The following is a 9,885-nucleotide window of genomic DNA, read 5'->3' as shown; positions in this document are numbered from 1 at the left end:
TACAGCTTCCTGTCTATACAGCTTCCTGTCCATGGCTTCCTGTTTACAGCTTCCCGTTTACAGCTTCCCGTTTACAGCTTCCCGTTTACAGATCCTGTCCATAGCTTCCTGTTTACAGCTTCCTGTCTATAGGTTCCCATTTACAGCTTCCTGTCCACAGCTTCCTGTCTATACAGCTTCCCCTTTACAGCTTCCTGTCCATAGCTTCCCGTTTACAGCTTCCCGTTTACAGCTTCCCGTTTACAGCTTCCTGTTTACAGATCCTGTCCATAGCTTCCTGTTTACAGCTTCCTGTCTATAGGTTCCCGTTTACAGCTTCCTGTCCACAGCTTCTCCTTTACAGCTTCCTGTCCACAGCCTCCCATTTACAGCTTCCTGTTTACAGCTTCCTGTCTATACAGCTTCCCAATTACAGCTTCCTGTCCAAAATGTCTTGTCCTGTGAGGAGTGAACTTACGTCCTGCGGCGGTGGCTCTCTGGGCAACCGGCTCCCTGGCGGCGGTGCCACCGGCATCGCTGGACGTGCTGCTGTTGTTGCGGCTGAGCGCGGCGCCGCTCGGTTTGTCAGGTTCTGCGGCAGGGGGAGGAAGTGGCGGCGTGGGGAGCCGGTTGGGAGCGGGCGGCGACGGGACCTCGGACATCTGAGGTTTATCAGGAGGTGGGTCAGACTTTGCGGTCTGTTTCTGGAGGAGAACAGAACCGCCTTAGTGTCTGGTTCTTCCTGATGTTTGGAGCTTTATCAGAAGTTCAAAGGTAACAGTAAAGGTCTGCCTTAAAACCTGAAATTGAGGAAACTATTCCTACTTCGTATTGCAGCTCATCACTGTAGCAATATGTAGGTACTAGCATAAACATTAGCATGCTAACCATTCAGGTTGGATGCTTTTCAGATTTCCCATCAGCCACTTGAGTTTCAGGAAGGACATTTTTCAAAATGGCCGCAGTTTTAGAGCCTTTTAAACAAATTACCTTAAATTGTTACTCATTTTCATGACATGGATGATGTCACATTAAATGTTTTCAGCTTTGGTCATATTCATACAACCTTAATGTGATAATATTCATCAGGATCAGAAACTCAGAACTTCCTGTTAGCAAGTCTCAGCTGCTCAGCTTTAGCCTGATCCAGTCCAGGAATAAAAACCAGCAGATGAAACATCCTGATCAAGTTAAAATCAAAAACAGGATTTTGTTAGAGATCTAATAACTCTGATAAATGAGTTATTAGATCTCTGGGATTGTCCCAAACGATGAGGAAATGATGGTTTACCTCGTTTAACTCTCCCAGTAACTGCTGCTGAGGTGAAATGGAGCAAAGATGGAGGTCAGAAGATAAAACATGTTTTATTCACCATGAACTCACTAAATCTGACCAGCAGGGACTCTACTGTAGCAACCATCTGCAGGGTCACAGTCAAAAACTCACAGCAATAATTTGGGTTATTTAGTCAGAAGAGAAAAAAAATCAGGGTTCATAAGTCACATTGTGTTTTTAATTTTACAAAGTTAATTTATAAATGCTAAATAGTTAGCTTTCTATTTATGGTTAGAAAGTTAAATATTTAGCCTTTGAATTAAATATTTAACTCAAAACTAAATGTTTAGCTTGGCGTTAAATATTTGCTAAGAGTTTTTCTAAAACCCGTTTTTCTCTGCCAGGCTGAGCAACCCGAGGCTCCAACCGATTAAAGGAACAGTCCAACAATCTGCACAGATACAGAACCAGAACCGGTCCTCTGGACCAACTGGTTACACTGGTTCTGATGGGAAATGACCAGCTGTGGGTCAGAACTTCACGTGGGCCAGTTCACAGAACCTTCAGGTCCAGTTCCTCCAGAGCCAGAGGTTGAATCTACTGGGTTCTGATTGGACAGAAAACAGGAAGTAATCTAGCAGAGGACACAGCCTGACTATGATCGGACGGAGAAACTGGCTAAACCCAAAATGTTCTGATCATCCCAGCGGGTCAGAACCACCATCACTCTGAGCTGAACATTCTGGAGAAAATCTGGAAAAGGACCAGAATGATAACTGGGTCGGGTAAAGACCCGGTTTGACCCTTAATGATGGTTCTGAGATACAGAGAGATGAAGACATGAATCTGACCCAAATGACCAGAAATGAGGGACTGTTCCTTTAAGAGACCCACAGCAAAGCAACCAGGAAGCAGAACCGGAGCATCAGAACCGGAGCATCAGAACCGGAGCATCAGAACCAGAGCATCAGAACCAGAGCATCAGAACCGGAGTCCGGCTCTTCCTACCTTAAACAACTCAAACTCCTTCTTTGGCATCATGAGCTTCAGCCAAGAGAAACGAAACATGGATGAAGATGAGCGAGATGATGATGATGATTATGAGGATGAGGATGATGATGATGAGGATGAAGGTGAGGTACCTGGATGGTGTGGCTGTAGACCGGGTCTCCACGGCCGGTCAGGTCCGAGGTTCTGGTCAGTTCCAGGATGTTGTTTGGCACGTAGCCGGCGGCGCCGGCACCGTTCCGGACCTTCCACCACTGCTTCCGGTCATCCAGAACCTGCCAGACAGAACCAGGGCCCATCAGCTCTGACTCCTGATCTAGAAATGGTTCCTGAACCCGTTTGTTCTGGTTCTGTGTTCTAAAGAAGCTGTTCATTCTGACCCAGAACAGAACCAGAACCGGTTAGCGGTTTACCTCGAGGAGTTCGTCTTTCAGAACCGACAGCTCCGTGTTGTTCCTTGCCACAAAGTCGTACTTTGATTTGGCAAAGAGGTTCTGATCCAGTCGGATCTGCGCGTCCAAACTCCTGAGGGACAGAACGGGTCACGATGAGAACCGGATTGCAGCAGCGCCGATACCAGGAGCATCTGAGAGTCTGCTAACGGATCAAAACAGACCCAACATGGGCCCGACGCCCTGGAGAAATGTTCCCTGTGATTAGAAGGTTCTGGATCCAGACCCGACCCAGAACCTTCTGCTGCAGTTCAGAAGGATTTAAAGATGGAGGAAAGTCCAATCATCTGGTTTGAAAAGAGGAAATGAAGAACAGAATCAAGAAAGAAAGAACGAAACTTCATCAGTTTAAAACATTAATAAATACATGAAGGAAAACATTTGATTTTTAACAAATGACTTACAGTTTAACCAAAAAACTATAAATTAAGACAAATGCATTCAATTAAAGAAATAATTACAATACAGACAAACCCAATAAACTCTTTTAAATGTCAGAATAACTAATAATTGTTATTTTCTGTTAAAATCTAGGTGTAGAAAAGTTAATCAGTTAATCTTTATCTTCACATAAACAGTAAATATTTAGAATTATTACAATTTTCAAATGTAAATAAAAATTAATCAATATTTTTAAATATGTTCAGTGTGATTATTATAACCATCAGAATATTTTTCGTATTTTGATTCATCATGTATTTATTAATGACTGAGCCAATGAAGGGGCAGCGCTAGCCGCAGCGCTAGCCGCAGCGCTAGCCGCAGCGGCGTTGCCAAGGGGCGGGGCCAGTTCTCCAGGGCGTCATGTGACCTGCGGTTACCGGTCCACACGGCGGCTGACGGCGTGTTTGAAAGCAGCCACGGCCGTGTTCTGGTCCAGGACCTGGAAGCCTTTGTAGGCGGAGTTATGGAGAGCGTACCCGTCAGCCTGAGGAAACCGCTGCAGCGCCCCCTGCTGCAGAAACACAGAACACGAAGCGCGTTAGCGGGCGTCGGCACCATAACCTCCGGCGGGTTCCGATCGACCGACCTCCAGACACGGCCGCAGGTCGGCCGCACCGCGGGCGTCGGCATTCACCAGGCTCTCAGCCAGCTGCAGGAGTTCCTGCTCCCGACCCGGAGCCACAGCCGGAACCACCGGGGGCTCCCAGCCGTCCCGGAACCGCAGCGCCACCTGGGGGAAGAAGTGGTCTTTCGGCCACTCCAGCCTGGAAAACAAACAGAGCGGCCGCCATGAGATCAGTAACCATGGAAACAGAGACCAGAGAGGCTCCAACAACTACTTAACAGAAATCAGGAAATAGAGTAAATTATTCAGGCTGAACAAACATGAGAGAGAAACTTCTGCTGAGAACATAAAGCAAATATGAACATAAAATAAATCTCACTGAAACTGACAGAAATACTGAGAAGAACCAGAACCAGGACATTATCAATCCTGTTCTCTGGTCTGCTACAGGAAGAAATATGAGCCAAATATAGAAACATCCAAGAACCTGGAAAGAACCAGGTCCAGTATAGAACAGAACCGAGTCATGGTTCTAACCTGCACTTGGTCCAGCCGTCACCCAGAGTCACCCACAGGTGGCGCTCCTCGGCCGTTCCTGCGGCGTGAAGGAACTCGATGGCGTCTCTGCTGAGCAGCGGAACCAGGACGCTCCGGGCCAGCTCGGTACCACCGGACGCCTGGACCACCTGGAGACAGGGAGACCCTGGAGTTCTGCTCGGTTCTGTTGGAGCAGGCCCACCGTTAGTGATGTCATTCCTGGACTCACCATCCTGAGTGGTGTAAACAGGAAATGGACCAAATCCACGGCACTGGGGTTCTGAATGTGGTCCTTCAGCTTCGCCTGTGGGTCAGAGCAGACGGTCAGAAGGTTCTGCAGAACCAGTAACCTCTGGCTACAGTCTGGATCAGAACCAAACCAGTTTCAATGGACTGGAATCAATTACCAGTTGGTTGAAGGCATGTTTGAACTTCTGCAGACAGTCCACAAACTCTTCTTCACTGGGAGGCTTGGACCTGAGGGACAGGACGCCCTCTGGTGGACGACACGAGCACCAGCACGTCAGAATGCTGTATTTTTCTCTTATTTACTTAAAGCCAATTATTGTTGGTTCTTTGTGTTATTTCCTCAAAACAAAAACAATTAGACAGTTTAGGAAACAAATAGTTGAACTAAAATTAAAATACAAAAAAGCACCAAGTAAACGATATTAAAATTAAGGTCTAAAAAGTTTTTTGTTGATAATCCTTATATTTTAAAATGAAAAATAACTCATTTTGATCTTTAGTAAAACTAACACGGAAAACATTTAGTTGGGATTTAAAAATCAACTAAAACTAATTCTCCATAGTTTTCAAAATGCAAACAATTAAAAAACTTTAAATTTGAACCAAAATTCAAATATATTTTAAAAATAAGGTATATCAAAATAAAAGTCTAAAATCTTTATTTAAATTATTTCTAATATGTTGCATTGATACAGTAATGTTTGAATTTGCCACCTCCCGGCCCTTTCTTCTTGCCCTTTTTGCCCTTCTTCCTCCTGCTCAGCTCGCTGAACGCTTCGGCCGCCTTCTGCAGTTTGGTCACAAAGAACTCCACGTCGTCCAGGATGTGGTTCAGGATTTGCTGCACAAACAACAACTTGGATTACGAGTCGGTTTGCTGAGGCATTAATGATTAAACCTGAACCAACAGTCTGCCCGCTGCTCTAAACTTTAAGCTGATTTTCCTCCAAACTCTGATTATGTTCAGATCAAACTGGGCCTGCAATCAGCTTAACTTTCTCCATGCAGCAATCTGCGCCAGATGTGAGCCTCACCACGTCCCGATCCACCAGCAGGGCCGCCATGTCCGCCGCACCATCGTCCTGCGACGGCTGCTGCTCGCCTGCAACGCAACGCCATGCAGGTCATCACTTAGAACAACGGAGGGCCGGCGTCCTGCAGCTTAGTGTCTCCCTGGTCCAACACGCTTCAATCAGCAGGTTCACCTGCTGACGACCTTGTAAGGAGACTCAGGTGTGTGGAAGTGGAGACACATCTACAGGTTACAGGAGACCAAACCTCCAGGCCTGGAGCCACCCACCCTGACTTACAACACATCACTAACTGTGGAATGGGTCCAGTTATAGCACACGTGTCAGTCTCCAGTGCTGAACCACCTGAACAGAATAATTAGGTCATTAATGAGGCTCTGGAGACCTGATCTACACCAGGAGGAGGTGATGGAGCCGTTTCATTCCAGTGTTTTGTCCCTGTGGCTCATCTAAAACCTGCAGGACAGCAGAGGACTGGAGTTTGACACCCCTGAGTTAGAGTTTGTATGAAAACTAAACTGGAAACCAGCAGGGAGAGGAGCTCAGACCAGCAGCCTCACCAGTCCATGAAGCTGCAGAAGAACAGATTATAATCCAGATGAAACTAGATTATAATCTGTGTTTTCAGGCTAGCTTCAGGTTATTGTGTTTTACTTATTATGATATCTAGACGATGGTCAGTTAAATTAATATTTATTATAAGTGGAGACACTTCTGCTAATATAGCAAACCTAATTTTTAACATAACATCTTAGCTGGAAACATTTAGCACACTTAGCTTCTTTAAATTAAGTTAGCCTAATAAACGCTAATTTACTAGAATGTAAAAAAGTTCAAAATCTGTGTTGAAGGTTTGGTTTTTGACTTAATTATTCAAATTAGATGTTTATATTCATGCTCTTATTTTGACATTTGTTTACAGCGGTTTTGTTTTGTTTTTTCCTCAAATAACTATTTAAAACAACAACAAGAAAAAATAAAATGGACAGCAGAGACCAAGGTGTAATATAATGTCTTAGTGAACATCTAGACTGTAATGTTAAATTGGTGCTTGAGCGTTTTCGTCTTGTTGATATATTTTGAGTGAAAGTTTCACTTCCTGACCCACAAACGTACAGGTATGTGTAGGCCTGTCACCATAACAAATTTTGCTGAGCGATTGTCTAAAAATTTATTTTGACAGACGATAATATTGTTTCAAGACCTTTTGACACTGATTTAATGGAAATAATGTAATAATGGATGCTATTTCCTGCCATAGATACACTTTATTTCCAAAAGAACAGATAACACTGGAACTGATCAACTAAATTAACAAAACAACCAAAAACAAAAATAAAACGGATTCTCAGTCTCCATTACCAAAAAACGTACTTGAATAAAAAGTAAACAACATAAAGCCAAAGTGGAAATAAATAATGCATTCAACCAAAAGAGTGCAGATTATAAAGTCTGTACTGTATTGCCCTTCAGTAATCACTAGATTTAATGGGCACATCCGACCACCTGATGCTGTAGTTCATACTACACGATTTTTTTTGCCCCTATTTTCCCCTTATGATAATCTTAGATCGTTGGCCGATCTAAGATTCTCGCTGGTGATTTCGTAACCGATCATCCTGCAGTGTGATGATCGATGGCCGCTCCAATCTAAATCAGGGTTTTTTCCCCGACTGGGAGTTTAACGCTGAATGTGACAGGTAGCCAATCAGAAAGCTGGATTCTCCTCCTGCTTGCTGAGGGAAAATTACGGAGGAGAATCCCAAACAGCTGACACAGCGCAACCCGAAGTCCAGCGGACATCGGAGATGATTTGTGGAAACAACATTAATATTTATCCAACATTTCGTGCAAAGAATATAGAAATGACAAGGAGAGGAGTTGGAGCCAAATTGCTACCGCAGTTGATAAACCCGGTAAGTTTTCAGCTGTTCTTCGTTAACATAAATAGGTTATAATAATTTTCATTCAGTCAGGACTTTACGCTGACTCCAGCCACATGCATCACAGGTAGATTCTAGTAAAACACTGATTAATGCCTGGTTTTAAAATTAGTTAACTGGACTTGTAGCCGTTATCTTGTGCCCATGTGGCTGGACACCACACGGCACGACGAACCCGATTGAACCGTTATACCGTAGATTTCTGTCGGCTAATGTGTCTCTCAGGTTTTGAAAATGGGCCGACAACTGGTGTATTTATTGTGAGCTGGACATTACACTAAGCAAATGAGAAAGGGAGGGTCAGTGCAGAGCACCGGAGCTGAGCCTCTTTTCAGTCAGTGTCATCAACAGAAAGAGAAAAGGCAGGAAGAGACGATAAAGCCGATAATTAAAATGAGGTCGATAGGTTTAATTTATCGTGCGATTAATTGATTTATCATTTATCGCAACAGGCCTAAACGATAAATGTGTGATAAATGTGGAATAACCGAGCAGAACCTGCTGAGGGCACTATACTTTATTATAGCTCATGTGTCATTGACACATTCTGGGTAATATATGTTAGCACTTAAGCATTACCGTCCACTAATATTTATGATAAATGCTTTAGCATTAGTGCAGCTAACTTGTTAGCTAGCGGTGCCAAACCCCTGATTATTATTGTGAGTCAAATTTAAGTTCAGCTTCTGTTAAAGCATGACTTTTATTGTGAAATTCCAGCTTTAAGTGTAATTTTATTTATTCCCAATAAACCTATGCCACTCACAACATGGCGGACATTCTGAGGTACGTTCTGCATATCCACCAGGTCATTACACCCGCAAACATAACTACTCCCCCTCCTCCCCTCTATGACATCACTCACAGTGCTTCTGTTCATTGGCCCATGCCGACCAGGCGGCGACACGCCCCCTATTGTCCTGATTGGATGAGGCTGGTGCCTCGGGGGCGGGGGTGGTGGGTGGAGGCGGGATCATGCCATCGCTCTTCAGGATCATCCTGTAAGATGGATCAGCCAATCAGCAGCCAGCATTAGAAGCCGCATCAGGAAGTGTCTGAGGTTTTCTTACTTCAGCGTCTCAGGTCGTTTCCTCACTTTGCCCCCTTTGGCATCGATCATGGCACTTTCTACATCCAGGTGAATCAGATTCGCCTGTTGGAGCACGACACCTTCAACACATTTTAGTCACACAAACTCAGAAAACACCAGCTGCTCTGTTGAGGCTGTTCTGAATGGCGTCTTCAGTCGGATTTGGAGTACCACAGGATCGTTTTCTCGGTCCCGTTTGATTTCCTTTAAATGTACACATTACATGTCTGATCCTTAACTTCAATTAACTTTTAGGAATAAATCCTTCAACATCTGATTCCAGATGAAACATAAAAGCCCCAGATGTGGAAATATTTCCATCAGAACCAAACTGATGAAACAGAATACATCTGGAACAGCTGCCATGTACGACAGCGAATACGGAAATAAAACGTTGGAGCAACGAAAACCATCGTCTGTGCTGAGATAAGAGGGGTCTGGATCGCGGTGCTGGTCCGGTACCTTGATGTCGTCACACTGGAACAGGTGCAGGTCCGCCTTGCTCTGACCCGAGTCTTTGCACACCAGTGCCAGGATGGAGTCGTAGCTGCAGGCGTTCATTACTGCCTGGCAGTGCTGGACGGAGCCGATGGGGAAGTTCTCCAGCTCGTTCTGAAACACATCCAGACCGCCGGCGCTTTCAGCTCCGGTCCAGACCAATCAGCTGCAGCTCAACCACCAGACTAGGGCTGGGGGATATGAGGAAAATCTAACATCCTGATATATTTTTGCTATATCACGATACACAATATATATCACAATATTCTTAAATGAGCTCCAGTGTTATTTTTAAACCAGACTCCTTGCAGACCCCATTTCTCTGCTAGACTTAAATATAAGCTCATATAAAAAGTGATGCAGTGTTTTGCTATAAACTGTCTACACTATGACTAGATAACAAGGTGAGAAATAAGCTTTAATAAGCTTATAATAAGTTATGCTTGACTTTGACAAACTTAATATATAGATGTGCTGTGGAATAAGGTGTGATTTGGTTCAGCCTAAAAATAAAAAAGGCGACCTACACACAAACTGACAGATCATCAGTAAAGCAGGTGTTTAAATTGGCTAGTCTACCACTGCTGTGTCAGCGTGGCTAATAGCAGCGGTGGCTAGTCTACCACTGCTGTGTCAGCGTGGCTAATAGCAGCGGGCTAATAGCAGCGGTGGCTAGTCTACCACTGCTGTGTCAGCGTGGCTAATAGCAGCGGGCTAATAGCAGCGGTGGCTAATCTACCACCGCTGTGTCAGCGTGGCTAATAGCAGCGGGCTAATAGCAGCGGTGGCTAATCTACCACCGCTGTGTCAGCG

The 9,885-nt window shown here is 44.5% G+C and overlaps 2 protein-coding genes across 6 annotated transcripts in view; both read right to left on the bottom strand.

Moving 5' to 3' along the window:
• Nucleotides 1–9,551, bottom strand: part of LOC107834905 (epidermal growth factor receptor kinase substrate 8) — a 14,086-nt gene extending 4,535 nt beyond the window's left edge. Inside the window, exons 1-15 of one of the 5 annotated variants that reach the window (XM_016666903.1) lie at nt 9,037–9,551; nt 8,555–8,637; nt 8,350–8,483; nt 5,545–5,612; nt 5,225–5,351; nt 4,669–4,757; nt 4,491–4,565; nt 4,262–4,410; nt 3,746–3,923; nt 3,537–3,670; nt 2,677–2,788; nt 2,398–2,538; nt 2,264–2,299; nt 1,271–1,297; nt 458–683 (exon numbers count right to left, since the gene is read on the bottom strand). In XM_016666903.1, coding sequence (XP_016522389.1) covers nt 458–683; nt 1,271–1,297; nt 2,264–2,299; nt 2,398–2,538; nt 2,677–2,788; nt 3,537–3,670; nt 3,746–3,923; nt 4,262–4,410; nt 4,491–4,565; nt 4,669–4,757; nt 5,225–5,351; nt 5,545–5,612; nt 8,350–8,483; nt 8,555–8,637; nt 9,037–9,135 — 1,678 coding nt within the window. In that variant the 5' untranslated portion in view covers nt 9,136–9,551. The remainder of the gene's footprint in view (nt 1–457; nt 684–1,270; nt 1,298–2,263; nt 2,300–2,397; nt 2,539–2,676; nt 2,789–3,536; nt 3,671–3,745; nt 3,924–4,261; nt 4,411–4,490; nt 4,566–4,668; nt 4,758–5,224; nt 5,352–5,544; nt 5,613–8,349; nt 8,484–8,554; nt 8,638–9,036) is intronic. The other 4 variants (XM_016666902.1, XM_016666906.1, XM_016666904.1 and 1 more) reach the window with 4 other exon arrangements.
• A 19-nt stretch (nt 9,552–9,570) lies between these two features.
• Nucleotides 9,571–9,885, bottom strand: part of LOC107834904 (epidermal growth factor receptor kinase substrate 8-like) — a 9,165-nt gene continuing 8,850 nt past the window's right edge. The window contains exon 17 of the mRNA XM_016666898.1: nt 9,571–9,575. Within this exon, the coding sequence (XP_016522384.1) occupies nt 9,571–9,575 (5 nt within the window). The remainder of the gene's footprint in view (nt 9,576–9,885) is intronic.

This window comes from Poecilia formosa, unplaced genomic scaffold (assembly GCF_000485575.1).
Source record: "Poecilia formosa unplaced genomic scaffold, Poecilia_formosa-5.1.2 Scaffold835, whole genome shotgun sequence".
Classification (NCBI taxonomy): domain Eukaryota; kingdom Metazoa; phylum Chordata; class Actinopteri; order Cyprinodontiformes; family Poeciliidae; genus Poecilia; species Poecilia formosa.
Note: the sequence above shows the minus strand (reverse complement) of the source record. Positions and strands in the feature narration are given on the sequence as shown.